Below are 20,043 nucleotides of genomic sequence, written 5' to 3'. Positions count from 1 at the left end.
CAAAAAGTGATCAATTTTTTTAATTGTTCATTTGAACATTAAAATTCAATGATGATCACAAGATGAATAAACACACATATACGAAATACAGTTCATTTTTTTTGTTCCCAACAACAAATTCATGATGATGATGATCATGATTCGAGATTCGATCACAAGATCAGGATTATTATCATCATGATAATGATGATAATAAAGTTATTAAAAACATGATGAAAACATGTTAAAGAAATAATCAACAACGATTATGTGTTTTTTTTCCTTTTTCGTTTCTTTGATCGGATAATACCTTCATAATGTTGTAAGAGTAAAAATGATTTACAGACGGGTGAATCGGACTATAAAGAAGAATAGATTGAGAGGGAAAAAAAGCTTTTTCATAATTTTTTTCGTGGGAAAAAAACATTAAAAATTTTAATAATATCGTAGGAAATCCAATCAATCGATCGATCGATAAAGATCCAAAAAAAAAGAAAAAAAAATCCCCGATAATCAATGAAGATGAAACCAAAGTTCAATGCTCGTCCATACGTACATACACCCACCACCACAATCATCAGCACTAGCAACATAGTAAGTAAAGAAAAAACATCAATTTGACACACACGAAAGAAAAAAAGAAATTAAACAGGTACGAAAAAAAATCAATTTGAATGATGAAGAAATCCCAAAGGGAAGCTTTTGAAGAAAGATTTGACATGAAACAAACAACGAACAACAACAAAAATTATGATAAATGAATCGATAGATAGCCTGTTGCTTGTCTCTTATTTTTCTGGGGTTTATGTATACATTGTATGTATATTAACAATTTGTTTTAGCCAAACAAGACTGACGATGACAAACGATAACCAATCACCCTTATGGCAACATGGCGTCATCATCATCATGATTGGGTTCACCCGGTATTGAGAGATATTTTTATATTTTTTGTTGTTGTTGTTGTGGTTGAACAAAAATTTAACCAATTAATTTTGGACAAACAAAATCACCAATCATTTTTATTTCATTGAAAATGTCTTTATCATCTTTATTAACATTCTTTGAATATATTTTCCAAAATTAAACCTGTCAACTTAGAATCTGCACAGTAAAGAAGAAAACAAGAAAATCATTGTTATTGGAAAACCATATTTGTTTACAAATATTTACGGTCATAGGTCAACGCACATCATGTTTATTTATCATGTTTTTTCGTGGTGTTGTTGCTTTATTCTTCTTTAATTTTATTCTTTTGTGTGAAGCAGAAGCCATTGACATTTAGCCAATAACAAAAAGTCAATAATAATCGATCATAATTTTGGTGTATTTTTTTTCTCTCTGAAGAAACAAATGTTGACATAAACCTGTCAACAATATTGCAATAATGCCGGTGATCATCATGTAAGGTGAAATCTATCAATCAATCAAAAGGTGAAAAAAAGTCAAATAAGAAATAAGAAATGAAAAACTTTATGATGATGATGACATAAGCCACCTAAAACTTTTGTCAACAAAATAAAAACAACAACAACAACAAAAGATGCCAAAGATAGATGAAATGTCGTGACATAACTTGACAAGATCATCATCATCATCATTCTCTAATCTTAAAGATGATTATATTCAGAAAAAAACGAAGAAATTATTAAGTAAACATGAATCTTTTTTTTCTGACAATTTCAATTCTATTATTAAATTCATTGTAATTCATCATTTTAATCATAACATGATGATGATGATTATGTTATTTTGTCATAAATATTATTATAATTCGTGTGTCGTTTAAAACTATTTTTTTAACATTCTGACATGAAAAGTATGAAATATTTTTATCGTCAACTCAGCTTATTATGATTATATTAATCCAAGAAGAAAAAAAAAACAAGAAAAAAAAAATAATTATTTTTGTCTTTAGATTGATGCGGATGCCGTGAAATTAATTCGGTAAACCTTCGACGAAAACAGAAAGAAACACAGAAACAGAAAGATTCTATTTTTTATCATAGGAACGAAACATAAATATTATCTATGGAACGTATGATGATTATATTTTCATATTTTTTTTTATTTTTTGAAAATAAACTCATCATGATATCATCATCATCAACATCGTGATGATGATACAGATGAATGAATATTCACTGAAGAAAAAAAAACTAACAACATGATCAACATCATCATTGGTAGGATGGCCGCATTATTATTATGTACGGTAGAAAAAAAAAGATATGACAAAATTGAATGTAAAATGCATTGAACCAAGCCATAAGATGATGAACTAAGATGTTGTATGTTTGGTTGGGATAAATCGGTTCATCGTAGTCGTCTCCGTCGTCTTCGTTGTACAAGGTTAATGACCAATTTTCATATTGAAAGAAAAAAAAATCTAAAGTTGATTTACTTAGCTCACACACAAGGTTATCTTAAGTAAAGTAAGGTAAGTTTTTTTTCCATACTTTTCCTTCTGGGCAAATTATCATAGTAGAATATAAAGTTTTTTTTTTTTAAAAAACAAGAATAATTTTTTTTCTAAAAAGTATCAAAAAATTTTGAAAAAAGAAGAATTTGGATTAATCTTTTTTTTAACATAAGTCATGTTTGTTCATAAATCGATAAACGAACAGACAAAACCGAATATGGTCATAGATGATGATGATGATGGTCAATGATTACAAACACACGCATCAATTAAATACATCTATGTATGGAACTATTTAAGATTGGAAACGAAAACAATTATCTATCCCATTAACTACCTAACTGGTGATCACTATTACTACCACCAACAACAGCAACAACATTTTCAAATCAAATGGCCATGAAAAAAAAGATTCATTCAATCGACACGAACGAAAAAAAAAAAATCAAGATAACTATCATTCGATGATGATGATAAAGAAAATCATTAAACGGTAATTAGTGGATAACAACAACAATTGGTAGAAAAAAAATCATGAAAATATCATCATCATGATCATATCTCACCATTGAAATTCTTTTCTTCTTCTTTTTTTATGCATTGAATGAATGATGATGATTATGATTTATGTATGTGAATTATGGTTTGAAAGAAAAAAAAAATGAAAATGAAAAGATTTATTATTATCCATTTGTCACCTACGCATCTTTTTTTTTCATTTGTTTTGTTGTTTGCCTGTGTCGTATATAATAGAATTTGCATCATTGAAAAAAAATATGGTATTGCCATGTTTGTATGCGAGAAATATGAATGATATTTATTGTTGTTGTTGTTGCTGTTTATAATGAAGAAAAATAATGTTGAAACCGGAATTCTTCATCATTTTTTTTTTTTGATTTATTATTTTGTTAAATAAAGATTCAATCATCATCATCATTATAATCATGAAAATATAATGATCAACACCATTGAAAAATGAACGGCCATCATTATTATCATCATCATCATCATCAACAGATCGAATACAATTGAAAAACTTAATGAATAAAAAAAATCCCATTCACATTGTGTGAAAACTAGGTTCTTTTTTTTCGTTTGTTTGTTTGTTTATTTGTGTAGGAGCCTTACAGTCAGTCGATGCTAATATAACGTGATCCTGAAAAAGGTGAAAATGATTTCTTTCTTTCTTTTTTTTATTGTTGTTGTTTTCAAACATCATGAATATAAGTGAGAAGAAAAAATAAAGATCAAAAATGTAAGATATTTATCTGATGTAAGGACAAAATGAATGTGTTTGTTTGTTGGTGTGTGATGTGATGTGATCGTGGCCAAGGTACATCCGATTTACATGGAATGATTTTTTTCAAAAAAAAAGATCAAAGACTTTATTCAAGACATGCAAAAACACTCCAAGAAATGAAGAAAAAGCTTTTTTCGAATCAGATAAATCAAATGATTAACAACAACAACAACATCATTGAGAGGAAAAAACAATGAAAAAACATTCAACGATATTGACCGCAATGCAATGAACCGAAAACACACCAAGATTTTAAGCAAAAAAAAAAAAAAAAATAAATGGCACCCAATCCATATATCTCCAAAAATCCATTTGAATATAAATTAAACAACATTGTTTTGTGCATTGATAATATCATGACATCATTTCTTCATCCACCATAAAGGTGTATCAACTTATTTTCTTAAAATGTAAGATTTGCAACAACAATAAAAACATCCAAATGTCCATGCAGTGATTGTATACAAACACACAAACACAAACACAAAAACAATTATTATCGGTTTATGATCAGATTTGAAAAAAGCAAGATAAAAGAAAATAAAAAAGTAATCTTTCTTTTTTCTCAAAAGAAACATTTGTTGTTGTTGTTGTTGCTGTGAAAATAGACAAACAAACAAACAAACAAAATCGATTCATTTTGTTCATTTGGCCAAAAATAAACGATGAAACGAAAATAAAAAACCGGTAATGTACGATCAAAGAACAAATTCATTATGGCTCGATTGATTTTTTCATCATTATCATCATCATCATACACAAGTCAGACCAATAAATAAATAAACTGAAGAAGAAGCGAGAAAGAAATTCAATTTCGATATTCATTCGGAAGCAACAACAAAAAAAATTAACTAAATTATTTCGAATCAAAAAAAAACTAAATAAAGTAAATAAATAAATAAATAAAAACACATTCGAAATGGCTTGTTGTCGTCGTTCCAATTCCAAAAATACTTCTTGTTTTTTTTTTTGCTATTTGAAAATTCCATACCGATGAATGAATATAAGAAAAAAAAATTGACAGATGAAAGATTTTAAGCCAAAAAAAAAAAAAAAAAATACATTGACGTTGGCGTCGTCGAGTATATACAACACACGTTAATTGCTTCTTTTTTTCGCCCAATTTTAATTTTATCATTCAATTATCGTTTTTTTCTTTTACTTCTTTTTTTGAAAATGGCAAACACACACACACACACACATAATGTAATTTTCCAATTTTTTTCAATTTTCGTTTGAAATTGAAAAAAATGTTAACGGAACTAAATTGACAAATTTCATGAAACTATCAAAACTGAATTGGATATAATCGATAGTAAATGACTGGATTGATTGATTTAATTCAGAAAGTTAGCAAATGAAAAATTTGCCTTAAAATAAAAATCCAGTTTAAATTTTCAAATGGAAAACATATGTGTGTGTGATGTAACCAACAAGTGATGCAAAAAAAACAAAACAAAACGACAATCATTACTTGTCAATGATCATATTGCACACACACACACACACATTGTATGTTAAGACATTTATCATATGTGTGTGTGTGTGTGTGTGGGTGTGCGACATGATATAATTCAAATGTTTTTTTGCTATTCGATACAATCGAACAATAACATTGTGATCAGAATATTTCACACAAACACACACACACAAACAAATAAGATTGATGAATTTTTCATTTCATTTCATTAAAATACAAACAAAATTTATTCATTGAAAAGAGAGTTAAAGAAAGAAAAATATTCGAACCCAAAAAAACATCATCAAAACAAACAAACAAACAACAGACACGATTAATGATCTCAATCAAAACAAACTTTATTCTATTAATGGAAAAAAAAGAATGAACAACAAGTGATTCAGTGTATGTTTTCAAAAAACGAAACAAAAAAAAAAAACAAGAATTTTCACATTCAACACAAAAACAAACGAGAAATCGAAAGAGAGAAATAAACTTAATTTTGCGACAGAAACAAGAGAAGAAACACTTTTTTTCCATATTGAAAAAAATCCGATTAATCAAATTCATCGATTGAATAAAGAAAGAAAGAAAATGATAATTTCCAATTCAACAACAACGGGAGCCAAAATAATTTCAATGTGAAAATTTTTTCTCTTTTCGAAAATTATTATTATTTATCAAATAAGAATGATGAATAAAAAACTCATTTCTTGAATTCATTTTTTCCTACCATCAACAATATTCCTTTGATTTAATTTTAAATTGACACTTGAATCACACACACACACACACATCATATCATATCATTATGATGATGATTTTTTTTTCTATTTGGTGATATCAAACATCATGATTATCGTGTATATATGGAGAGGGCACACAAACACAAACCTATTGGAAAAATTGATTTGATTTGATTGATTATCAATTATGTATGTAGGTTGTTTTTTTTCATGTGAATTTTTTTTCTCCATTTATCATTGAATTGAATCAAAGACCAATCATCATCATCAACAACAACAATAAAGGTGTATTGATGATGATATGGAAACCCAAAGAAAAAAACTTTGAGGAAATTTACAATTTTATTTCATTGAATTGAATCAAAAAAAAATTCAATGAAATTTGATACATTTGAATGAATAGTGTGCACACACAAACGGTATCATTATCACATCGATTATTATTATTATTGACCAAACATTGATATTTTGATCGATGATTATTTCTACCTTTCTAATTTGAACAACAAAAATCGATCGATCTATAGCGAGATCGAATGTATGAATGACGCCCAATCGATTTTGGATTCAATGACACATTGATATATTATGATGATGATGATAAAGTGGCTAATAAAACTAACCATTAATATTAACTACAAATGATGATGATGATGATGATGAAAAATTTCAGACTTGTCATTTGATATTGAAATCTATAAGGTAGGTATAAAGTTTGGTGGACAATAATTTAAATTGAAATTTCTTTATCATGCAAAAAGACAAGAACATTCATTACGAACAACAAGAAATCAAATCAACAAAACAGGATGGATGCGAAAAAAGTTTTTTGGGCGAATAATAATAATGATGATCAACAACAATAATAAAGCTTGAAAACATCATTGATGTTTTTCAATCAAAAGAAACATTTGAAAAAAAAGAAATTTCCCACCAATTTTACACAATTGAATAACGAAAAAATTAAATTAAAATCCGAAAAGAATCAAGGGAAAAAAATCAATCATCTTATGATGATGATGAAAGAAAATGTGCGAAAAATAAAATTTAGTAGCAAAATTTTTCAGGAACTAAACAACAACAACGAAAAATCTAACTAATAATAATTCATTTCGAAGACTCGAACTTGATCTTGATCGTATATGATCATATCACATTATTATTTGATGCAAACAACGAAATATTCATCACACATAACCTGAATATAACATCTTTTGAATAGTTTCAGAAATTTTTCATTATAATTATTATCCGAAAAAAAAAGTTTCTACACTAGGCCAATGACCTAGTATATGTGTGCGTTAATTAGTAAAAGACAACTTGTGTTCATCATTTTCTTCATCATATACATTGTACACATTAATGTAATAACACCGGAGACTCTCCTAATCTAATCTTACCAAAAATAAAAAATAATAATGATTTCCCATCTGGTCATCATCGATACAACCTGAAAAAAAAATTCATTCGAAAAACATTATTATTACTAAACGACTATGATGGCTATTTAACATTTTTTAAATAGAAAATTCTATGGAAACAAAAAATGAAAATTCATGAGCGACAAAATGTAACAACAACAACAAAAACAATAAAAAAGACGGACATCAGGAAAAAAAAGATGTAAAAGATGATGGTTAATGAATTACAATGAACAAAAAAAAGACCGCAAAAGCGTGCTCAATACGGTCATCATTGGGTGTTGTTTGGTTGTTTGTCTCTTCTTTTTTTGATGGTAAGCATCATAACAAATTGTTATCATGATAATGATGATAACGATGTGGATGATATAAAAAAAAGCCGAAACAAATAAGTTTTGAGAAAAAACGAAGTTTACATGGAAAACTAACTAACTACCTTCTTTCTAACCAAATGAATTTTTTTTTTTGCTTCCGAAGAAGCGAAAAACACTACTAAATTGAAAGGTAAGCAACCGAAAAGGTAAATCTTCTTATTATGGTTCGTTTTTTTGTTGTTTTCTCTGTCTTTTTTCTGTTCAGAGTTTGGATATTTGATATAATTTACCATGAAAAAAAACTTACATCTGCTTCGAATGAAAATAACAACAACAACAACAGCAGCAACTTAAAACAAAAGAAAGATCATCATCATAATTATTATTATGAATTATAATCATAATCATTATATTATTATCAAACAACAAACAAACAAAACAAAACGAAAAAAAAACAATGGCAATGATAATAGTGAAAAATGAATGAATAAAAAAAACAACAACCAAATGTGACCCGTATTGTAAAGATAATGGTAAAGGTCAATATAGTCATCATCGTTAACCAGGATCCGGAAATAATGATTCTTTGTCTTGATTTTTTTTTTCTTTCTGAAAGCAAAAAGATCGATTTGTAAGAAAATTTTCGAAAGAAAGGTGCAACATACATCACACAAACACACAAATTGTTTGTATTTTCAAATGATCATCAAAATATGAAAAGCAAAAGTTAACATCATCATCATCATCATTACCTACTATTGAACTTTGTGAATATATAAAAAAAAACACCACCCAAATATCTCTTTCAAGCCAAAAAAAAAGAAAAAAGAAAACATCACCATCATTATAATCATTTTGTATGGTAATCGAAATAAAAAAATTTGCTTGGAGATCATCCAAAATCAAAACGATTTCATTCGATACGAAATTTAACAACAACAACAACAACAACATAATACCCTCTTTCGACTTACTAAATCATTTAAATGTCATTACGTAATAATAATAATAATCATCAACATCATCATTATCGGTCATTATTCATCAACATTATTATTATTATTATTATTGTTGCTGTTGTCATATCGTTGAAGACTGATGATGATAATGATAATGATAATAATCATTAGGATATGTCTATGTGTGTGATGAGAAATCTGCATAAAACGTGTGCAAACAACCAAACAAACAAACAAACAAACAGGTAAATGGCCACCCAAGCGATCCTCCTGATCATTATTAACATTATATTCAAATGGATTTCTTAAACCATTTTCTTGACGATGAATCATTCAAGTGTCCATTGAAAAAAAGATTCAACATAAAAATATTGGATTCTTGGTGCGATCTACAAATATATTTTGATAAATATAGAAACTGTCATCATGTTGTTGCAAAAAAAAACTAATTCGAGCAAAAAAATGAAATTTTTTTTTTTGTGAATAACTTTTTAAAAATAGAATCATTGATGATGAGAAAAATGTTTGAAAATTTACGAACCACCATGCTCACTTACACACACACAGACACAGAGTGAGATATGACACATTCATTTTATAAATGGATCATACCAATTGAAAACATCTGCATTCAAATGTAAAAAGAAAAATTGACAAAAATCTAAATTTCATAAGAAAAATGATGAAATAAACGAGATAGCGAGTGAGTAAGTGAGAATCTCTCATTTGGATAAGTTTCATAGAATTTCGAAGTTCACAAGATTCAAAGATACAACATACACGCGCAAAATATAGAAAACCACACACATTGAGTTTAAAATAACATCATTTTGTTTTGTCTAAATGGATCAATTTCAATTTTCACTTTATTTTGAATCAATTCATTCAGTCATCCATCCATACATCCATATGAGAACAGATGTGTATATCATTTTACATTCAAAAATCTATCTACATAATTCACAATCCCCGACAGAGAAACAAACTGTTTGCCATTTCCCTAAGTATCAGTTTGAATCAATGAAATTGTCCTCAAAAAAAACGTGCCATATATATATTTTTTCCAAATTGACAAGGTCAATAGCAAAAGAGAGAGAGAGAGAGAGAGAGAGAGAGAGAGAGAGAGAGAAACATAAAAATAACCAAAATATCCTTGTTGTCACATTATCAAATGTCACCAATTTCCACTATATAAACATGGAAAAACAAATGTGTCAGAATGATGAAATAAATAACAACAAACAATAGTAATATTGTTATGTGATAAATAACTCACACAAACATTAAAATTGATGATCATCATTTCAATTAACACAGAAAAAAGGAAGAAAGAATCATATTTTTCAAATGCAAAAAAAAAGATCCAAACACAAGTTATTTAGGGTTATTTTTTTCATCAATCATTCATTTTTTAAAGAATAAGTTTTTTTAAATGAATCACAACCAAATAAGTTTTTGAATCATCTGGGAACAAAAACAAAATGATCCAATGGGAGATTTACTAATAATGCTATTATAATAATGGATCAAATTGTCGATCCACAAAAAAAAATCGAAATGTAATTATATTTCAAACAAAAACACAACAACAATAAAAGAGCAAAACAATATAAGCTTAACAATGATTTAGGACAAAAAAAACCACCAATACATTATTCGGATAATCAAATTTCAATCAACCAATCAACCAATGTTTCAACAACAACAAAAATATGACCCACCCAACAAACAACAACAACAAAAAAAACGTTCAAATGATTTGCATATTTCATTTTCAAAGAAAGAAATTCAAACAGATTTTTTTTTCTTTGATAACGGTCAAAATGAAAATATTCTGTAATCAAACGTAAGCATTTACTACTGGTTGGAAAATAGGAAATTGTTGTTGTTGTTGGTTGTTTGTTGCATGTTCCAAACAACATTTGTACCACACCTTTTTCTTGTTTTGAAAACAACAACAAAAACAACCAAATCGATTCGTTTTAATAATATGATTTAAATGGAAAAGTTTTTTTCGTTGTTGTCATTACGAAATTCATAAATTATTGAAAAAAAGGGGGAAATCAATGATGATGATTTTAAACCGAAATTCAATTAGCTAAACAAAACCTTTGATCGAAACATCGAAACAAATTCTCATTTTTTGCCATGGTCATATGGTATAATTAATTTGTAGCCATTTTGGTAATAAAAAATGAAAAATTATCAAACACCAAACATCAAAAAAAAAAATTTCGACAAATTTTTGATATTCAATCGATAATCAATAATGATGGTGATGGTGATAGTGGTGGCAATGTGTGAAGAAAAAAAATTATTATTATTATCAAAAAAACCAAACCCGAAATTCATATTGAAAATCATGAAAATTACAGAAGGCTACAACTCAAAATATGAATTATGATCATCATCATGATAATGATCATAATGATAATGAATGGTTCACCCGAATATCGAGTATTCGATCAAAAAAAAAAAAAAATCAGGAAAAAAAATCAAGGCAAAAAAACTTTAATGATGATAATAATGGACAACAACATGTGTCCAATTTTTTTTCCTGTCTTCCTTTTTCACTATACTCAGAATCAATCATACACACGATATAATTATTACAAGATAATAATGGTTCATTGATGATCGGTTGCTGTTGTATTATACATCAAGGTTGAAAAAAAACTACGAAAAAAATGTCGATAAAAGATCAAACGACTTTAATCGATGAATGAATATTGTTTCGATTAGAAACAATCAATTAATCAATGGTTAAAAACAATAAATTTTCATTTTATTTCGTTTTGGGATCCCAAAAAGATTATGATTCGGACACATTTGATGTTGATAACGATGACCGGACACAATCATCAAATTGATAAAACAAACAAACAAAGCAAACAATTGACTTGAATTATATATGGAAGCTAAATTGAATCAAATTGATCTTAAATGACACGTGTGTGTGTTTGTGTAGTGTGCAATGTCAAAACCATCGGTTTTTTTTGTATTCTCAAGAGAAAGAGATTAAAATTGGGAAACAGGATCTGATTATAGAATTCTCTAACTACTGAATTACAACAACAACAAAAAAACCGGCAGCTAGCCATTTTTTTTGTTGAATCGCGAATTAGATCATCCATTAGATTAAATAACCATGTAATGAAATGGGTTTACAATTAATCTTAAATCAATTAGAAAATTTAGAATCGATCAATCAAAATTGAATTTTAAAGAAATATGGCAACCATTATCATTATTATTATCATTATTATTAATCAATGACAAATGAGATTGTAAAAAAAAAATTTATCGATTTTTGATTAATTGTCGAGAAGAATAATAAAATCGATATTTAGATCGATCAAATAGATCAATCACGAATTTCATTTATACGGATTGATTGATGATCGAAATTTGATTCATTACATATTCACGATTCGACGATTCTTATATTTCATTTTTTTTTTTGTTTTGTTTGTTGTATATCATCAAATGATGAGAATGTTTTTGAAATGTGAATAACAACAAAACAACGCATGCTGTGTGTGTTTCGATTTGTCTCCAGACAACAATTAACCAAGAAAAAAAACAATGAAACAAAATGATGAAACATAGGAAATGAACATCACAAACACACAAATAGATTGAACAAAACTAAAAGAAATCGTTTATAAAAGATTTCAGAAAGAAAGAGAGAAAAAATGGGTGAAATGACCATTATCATCCATCCAAGTTGGACACTACTATGACGACAGAGGTCATCATCCGGTCATCATAATGACTGATGATGATGATTGTCGATTTGGTTGCTGTTGTTGTTGTCTGAATGGATGTTTTGATGATGATGATGAAATTGATTCGGTCCATTCGTCATGGACGATAATTTAGATTTTGATGCTACTGATGATTGTATTAGATATGGATGGTCATCATTAATAAATGTGAACCCAAAACCTTTAGACGACCAATCAATCTATGTTTTTACGATCAAATAACCAAAATGAACAAACACAAACACACATATATCAAGGCAAGGATTATCATGATTTCAATTTCGATACGAAACAAAGAAACCAAAAATAAAAAACCACAAAGTATAAAGACAAACATTGAAAGCGATAATCATTATTTACCGAAAAGAAAAAACCCTCACACTAAAATCATAAATCATATTACAAAATCGAAATTTGCAATTTTGGTGAATCAATCAAATCGACAACAATGCCAAAAACAAACCAATATTCAGTATCGACCCTAAAGCAATATGAAACTTCAATTATATTTTTGGATCATATTATTATTATGTGTGTGTGTGAAAATATGGATCATTGAAAAAAAAATTATGAAGTGGGATTCATTCATTCATTCACTATTACCCTCCGCTTCTATTATATTTGGATCTAATCCAAATATAAAAACTTAGTTGGCCATACCATACATAGACCCAAAACACACACACACACAAGGGAGAGAGGAACCAAGCTATCATCCATGGATTATAATTTTTGTTTGGAAAAAAAATAACAAACTTTCATTTAATTTTTCCACACACAACCAATTCAGGCCACTAGATTTATGGGATATGCAATATTGAATTTTTTTTCTCTTTCTCACCAACCAACCAAACAAAAACAAAAAATGTAATACATGATTGAGAGGCCCATATGCTAACCGATGAAAGTGGGATGTAGAAAAAAAAATTGAACATTTTTTCCAAAACCATAAATCAAAATGAAAAAAAACCTGAATAATAAAAGAGAATCGAACAACAGTATTTGAATGAATGAATGAATTTCAAGGTCCAACTGTGTTTATACAACAAACAGAAAAACTTTGTTTGGTTTCAGGAACACAAACGCAAACATAGACAAGAATGATTCGATAGGAAAAAAATTCATAAAAAGAATGGGAAAAAGAAAATTCAATTTCAATAACCATGAGTGAGAAACAATGATGATTGCTCAAATTTACGACCCGAAGAAAAAAAAACGGTTATTATTATCGAAAATAAACAAACGAACCCGATGTGCAAACGATATGATCCGATCATTAAAAAGATATGGGTGTGTGTTTGTGTTTGTGTTTGCTGAACATTATCATCTCAACACCTGGGTGAGAAATAGAAAAGACTAAATCCAATTTGGACTTTCAATTATTATCTGCTTTACAAAATAGCATCGGGATCATCATCATCATCATTGAAGAGATTAATTCTCCATCTGTGCATCATTTCATTTCATTTTTTTTTCAATTCGAATGTTCCTTTTTTGTTACATAGAATGATGATGATGATGAGTCATATTATTTGATCGATATTTTCAATAATAATAATAATAGGGGTTTCACACTAGCAGCAATGTGAATGAAATATTTCAAATGCAATATTTCACTACATTTCAGCCTTATGGACTGAAATATTGCATTTGAAATATTTCATTCACATTGCTGCTAGTGTGAAACCCCTATAATAATAATAATTTTCAGTTATTTCGATCGATAAAAGAGAGAATTTGCCTGTACTCGTTAACTATTTGCCAATACACGAATTTTTGAAAGAAAAAAAAACATTTTCGCATAACAACCGGAATTCGCATCGATAAATCATCAACTTTTCTGTTATCAACATAGAAAAAAGTTGTCAAATACAGTTATTATAACATAAGAATTCATTCATTCATTGAACCACACACACGAACATAAACATGATTGTTGATTTTATCAAAAAAAAAGAAAAGTTATTTAAAACCGATGAAACAATCATTTCATTCATCATCATCAACAGCAACATCATCCGAAAACAAACATCAAGTTAAAAATTAATGAGCCTTTCAAAAATGACGACATTCATTCATTCATTTTTTTTTCTCGCCATGTTTAATTGTCATCAACATTGGATAAAGAATTTTGTATAAACTTGAAAACAACTAAAAGTAACCTTGTATTAAAGTGATGATGATAAATTCCGGGAAAAGTTTGTAAAAATAATTTACATTTCTCCCAGAAAAAAACTATGTCATCATTTCTTTTTTTTTTTGCTTTTGCTGTCTGTCATCAAGTTTTTACTATTCTTTTTTTTCGGTTATTTTTGGTCGATCCAGATCGGAACGGTCGAATGGTTGTGGTATCATCATCATAGACAACACAATGACATCGATGATGACAATGACGTTTCAACAACAATTCATCAACCACGAGACAATCGAAAAAAAAATAAACGGGACCGTTAAAAATAAATAACAGCCATTTTGGATTGGTCTATCATAGATATTATATTTAGAGAATTTGAAAAAGTTCCTTTTTTTTCAATTGTCATATCAATGAAGGAAAAATTTAATGGAATATCAGACAAAACATAGAAAATCGATTTGATTGAATGGATGAATGTTGTGGGTGTATGGAAGAATGATATGTTGTGTGACGCATCCGTTTGGAATGTCTATGATCTATTTTGTTATATCATAAAAATCAATCAAAATTTTTTTGTTTGTTGATAAAGCAATAAAAATTTGATATTTGAATTAAATAATGATGATCGTTAGTTATATTTGGAAATTCTAGTGAATAAAAAAAATGAAAATAAAAGCGAAATGGATGCTAATTTTCAATGGAAAAACTAGAATATCATCATCATCATCATAACATCTGTCATGTTATTATCATTATTTCGATTTGGATGTCAATCTCAAGAAGAAAAAGAAAAATTCATTCAAAATGACAATCATCATCATCATCACTATCAATTGAGCAATTTCCACATTGTATTAATATTGAAAAAAATTGGTTTCATTGGAAGTATTTTTTTTTATTTATTTATAATACCACTTGAATGAAAAGGATGATGATGAAAATCATTATTACTTGTTGACATCCATTAATGATGATGATGGTCATCATCATTATTATTATTATTATTATTGGATGAATAAGCCTGCATATAAAAACAATAACAATCCTGGTTCTAGATTGTTGTTGTTGTTTGTTTTTTGTTGATGTTATTTTAGATGTAATGTCTATTTGGTTATGACTCATATATACATCGATCGAATGATATAATGACGATCATCGTGATGATGATGAATCTCATTGAAATTGGCCATTAAAACATATCCATTTTAGTTTGTGTGGTAAAACAAAAAAAGTTATATCATTTTCATTGATAATGATGATCATCATCATTTTCATTAGTTGTTTGTTTGTTTGTTTTTCTCTTTCGCCTCAAAAACACAGAATGAGATCAACCAAAAATCAAAATCATTTACTTTCACTATTTCAAGATGAGTTCCTCTTCTATGGCCACAACAACAATGATGGACAGCCATCAAATCAATGTTCACTGCATATACACACAGATTGTAATCGGCCGGGTTGTTTCTTTTTTCTATCACTATAACTTAACTGCCAAAAAAAATTAATCGGCTTAACTAAGAAGCTATAACTGTTTTTCATTTTCAAAATTGTTCAATTGGATATGGATATGGAAAGCTGTATTTTATTGTTGCTCATTTCTGGAACAAATGGATGGCATTTTGTTGATTTGGTTCGATGCTTTTATTCGTGAAATGGCTTATCATACACATACAAACAGAGAGAGAGAGAGAGAGAGATATAAAGTTTCCTAATGAATTGAATGTTAATAACAATATTTTTTTTGCATCATCAAAAACAAAAACAAACAAACAAACGAAAAAAATTTCACATCAATTCACATGAAATGATACAAAACAAAAAAAGAAGTTTTATAGCCAGGCAAAATATTGAAAATGTTTATTTGTCCTGTGTCCTGCATCCAATTTTTTTTTTGGTCCAAGGCCAACAATGATTTTTTTCCTAATATTGTTTGACACGTGTTTTGTTCACTCGTGTTTTGAATGTATGGGAAATTGGGCAGCACATACAAAAGATCGTAAATAAAAAAAAAATTTAATTGGATGATGATCATCATCATAAAATGAATGAATTGAAACGTCAACAACAACAACAATAACGATAAAGTTAAATGGAATCGTATTGAACTATATTGTAGGATTCATTTCTATTAATTTCGTTTTGTGCACCGATTTTTTTTTCTTAGTTGTTCCCAGTTGCCATATAGTTTTTTCATCTGTATCAATTTACATAATTAACATGTCGTCATCAAATGCATCCTTGTTTCGAAAAAAAAAAAATATTCGGTTACTGAATTCGTGAAAAAGGTTCAGTACACCAAAAAAATGATAGCAACAAACGAAGCAGGAAAAACAGTTGTAAATTATATTATAATAATATGAACAAAAAAAAGGATAAAAATTGGGAATAGAGCAAAAAATGTACGGTTATCATTATTGCCCCCAACCACATATTGCAATCATACAACAATAATAATAAAATAAAAATCTGAATATTTTTAATATAGAATATATATTCAAAAATAATCAATTTGACATATCTATTCTCCCCGATCTTTTTTTCTCTCTCTTGTTATCAGCATCAATCGGGTAGCCATTAAAATCGAATGGTCAAATGGTTAATGCAATGATGGAACAATGCTAGTATAACATACAGACACAGAAAAGTTTGAATGAATGAATAAATGAAATACCATTCTGCAGTGGGGTAAGAAGAGGAAAGGGGAACAACAACAGCATGAATTGTATATTTGTCGCATCCATAAAACCAAGACAATGAAACTCCCTTCCTCTATCGAAAAAAATGCTGCATTACTCATCATCAAAATCATGAAAATACAACGATCATGCTTTACACCATAATGATCATATCAAAGGCCGATGACATTGAATAAAATAACAATAGTCATTTTCTAACGCATTTTGTTTGTTGGAACAGTTGTTAGTTTTGTTCCATCAAAGCTATTTTTACGAGCGCAGTAACAAGGGTTTCAAAAATGAATAGAAATGGTTGTTAAATGATGTTGATGGAAATTCGTCACGAGACAATTGTCAATTTTAAAATGAAATTTCAATTTTGATCAAACGATTCAATTCAAATTTGACACACACACAGACAAACAACCATGACATTTCTAATTGAAATGTTTTTGCAGAACAAACAAAACATCCAGAGAAAATTTCGTTGAAATTTTTTGATTCAAAGATTAAAACAACGATTGTGCATTCACAAACACATACATCGAGTTTCATCGAATTTGCTTTCAAATCTTACTTTGACCTTTTCAGGAAAACATAAAAAATATCAATAACAAATTGATAATAAATATTGATTGTTTTACTAAGCCTCTCTATCTCGCCACGTTTATTTCAACAAGCGTTTGAAATATGTTTGTTTTTAATAATCCAGAAACATTTTGAAAAATGAAAGAAATTAGAGCAAAGTGATAAAATATAAAATTGTTAGTGGTTGGTAAATCGGATTCGGAAAATCGTTTTACATCATCACCATATAATAATAATAATCATTATCGTAAAAGACACTTGAACAGGTTTCCATGCTTGATTATCGATTATCATCATCGATAATAAAATCATATTTTGAAAGTTTATTCATAATATAAAAAATTGGGAAAATTAAAAAAAACTTACCTGCTACAGGTGTAACAACAACGATGAAACAAATATTGGCCAAAATGATTAAACCAAATAGGCAATAAATATGATACATTATGTTATTTAGATTATTATTATTATTTTTCATTTGAAATGATAAATTTTTCTTGCAACGATGCCAATGATGAACGTTGTTGTTGTTGCTATTTTCTGATTGTTGTTGTTGTGAATGTTGAATGTTGTGGTCATCTATTGATGATGATGTCGATTTCATTTTTCTTTTGATTGATTGATTGATTGATCGATTCAATCGGTTATTTTTGAAAACTTTTCAAAACGGTATTGTCGGATTTATTTTTATTTTTTTTTTATTGAACACACTGGGAGAAATAAAATCTAAACTTCAAGATAATCAAGGAGAGAGTCTTGAATGGATGTTAATGATGATGATGAGAATTTAGCTGAATCAAAAAGCACAAACACAACAAACGCAAAGAACGACGAACCTTAAATTGGAAGCTGAAACGAAAAAAAACGTAAATGATAATTATTATTCAAAGACAAATTGAAATCAAATAATAAGATGAGTTTTTTTCGGAGGAAAAGAAAAAACAATCAACATTTTTTCTCTGATTAATCATTTAAAAGAAAAAGATTGTTTTCCAGAATTGAAAAACAGGCGAAAGAAAAATATCAATAATGATAATGATGTATCGATATAGAAAATCCGAAAGAAAGAAAGAAAGAAAAAAAACCGGTCGGTATTCCAATGATGATGAGGATAGCATTTGCATGACTTAATTTAACGTCATCATCACCATCACCATTCACCACAACATTTTCATTTTCAGTTATTTTAGTCGCTGATTAAAAAAAAACGAAACGAAAACTAAATTGTGATTGCTGTGATTACCTGTCAAATGCAATGCTTCTTTATTATTTCTTCTTATATTATACAGGGTCCATAACAGGAAAAAAAATTGTTATTTTTGGCTATCTTTACTTCATTTTGGTGAATATTATGGAGAGAAAAATTGGCACAAACACAAACAGACAACATAAACAAATTTTTCATTATTCATTTTTCTTATTACTTATTGATTTGATTTGATTGATTGTGATTAATATAATTCATAAATCATAATAAATCAATATATATGTGTGTGTTATGTGAATCAGAGCATAAAACAAAACAAAAACGAACAAAATTGTGTTGATATAATTGTCATCATCATCATAATCGATTTATAGGTTAATTATTTTCGGATAATTAAAATAAGATTTTCAAATACAAAATCGATAAATCGATCTTTGTTTGATTTCATGAACAAAATGTTGACCATATGGAAATTGGCAATTTCCTATGGGCCAAATACCAAACACACCAATAAAATATGATTATTTTTACCTTGGAAATTTATTTTTCTTTTGGCTATTCATTCCGCAATCTTTCAAACGTTTTTTTTTCTCCAGCTATGTCATTCACAACACATAGCTTGTTGTTAAAAAAAATTTTTTCCAAAAAGAAATACAAAATGGCAGAACTATCGACCTATCTATCTACTGTTGTCCTTTTTTTTTCTTTTGGTATTGTTTATTTTGGTATTAGGAATTAAGTCACCTGGCAATGTATAGCGGTGGTGGTGGTGGCGGCGGTGGTGCTGGTAGCAAACTATCGTTTTTATACTTGAAAACCTGACAGGTTTTTTTTTCGCATTTCAATTGTGTTTAGTTATGTTGAACAACAACAACAACGAAAACACAGGTAATAGCCAATAGTCAGCCAGCCAACCATAACCAAGGGGTACAATTTTTTCTTCCAGGTAGGAAACATTTCTATATTTTTTTTTGAAAAAAAATTTACAATTCAATAGTGAATTGTTTATGATGATGATGATGATGATGATAGTAGTTTTTTCTTTTTGGTATTTGGTAATAAGGTCCACAAA

General features: G+C 28.2%; 1 protein-coding gene across 2 annotated transcripts in view; it reads right to left on the bottom strand.

Annotated features, from left to right (window-relative positions):
• LOC113798575 (protein amalgam-like) overlaps positions 1-20,043 on the bottom strand; it is a 28,056-nt gene that overhangs the window by 6,508 nt on the left and 1,505 nt on the right. For both annotated transcript variants that reach the window (XM_075819671.1, XM_027349132.2), the window contains exon 2: positions 18,131-18,613. In XM_075819671.1, the coding sequence (XP_075675786.1) occupies positions 18,131-18,368 (238 nt within the window). In that variant the 5' untranslated portion in view covers positions 18,369-18,613. The remainder of the gene's footprint in view (positions 1-18,130; positions 18,614-20,043) is intronic.

Source organism: Dermatophagoides pteronyssinus, unplaced genomic scaffold (assembly GCF_027571235.1).
Source record: "Dermatophagoides pteronyssinus isolate colony J.1.1.1.1 unplaced genomic scaffold, Derpt_VIB-CSIC_2022.12 sq0004, whole genome shotgun sequence".
Taxonomy (NCBI): domain Eukaryota; kingdom Metazoa; phylum Arthropoda; class Arachnida; order Sarcoptiformes; family Pyroglyphidae; genus Dermatophagoides; species Dermatophagoides pteronyssinus.
The sequence above is the reverse complement of the archived record's forward strand: the minus strand, read 5'-3'. Positions and strand labels throughout refer to the sequence as shown.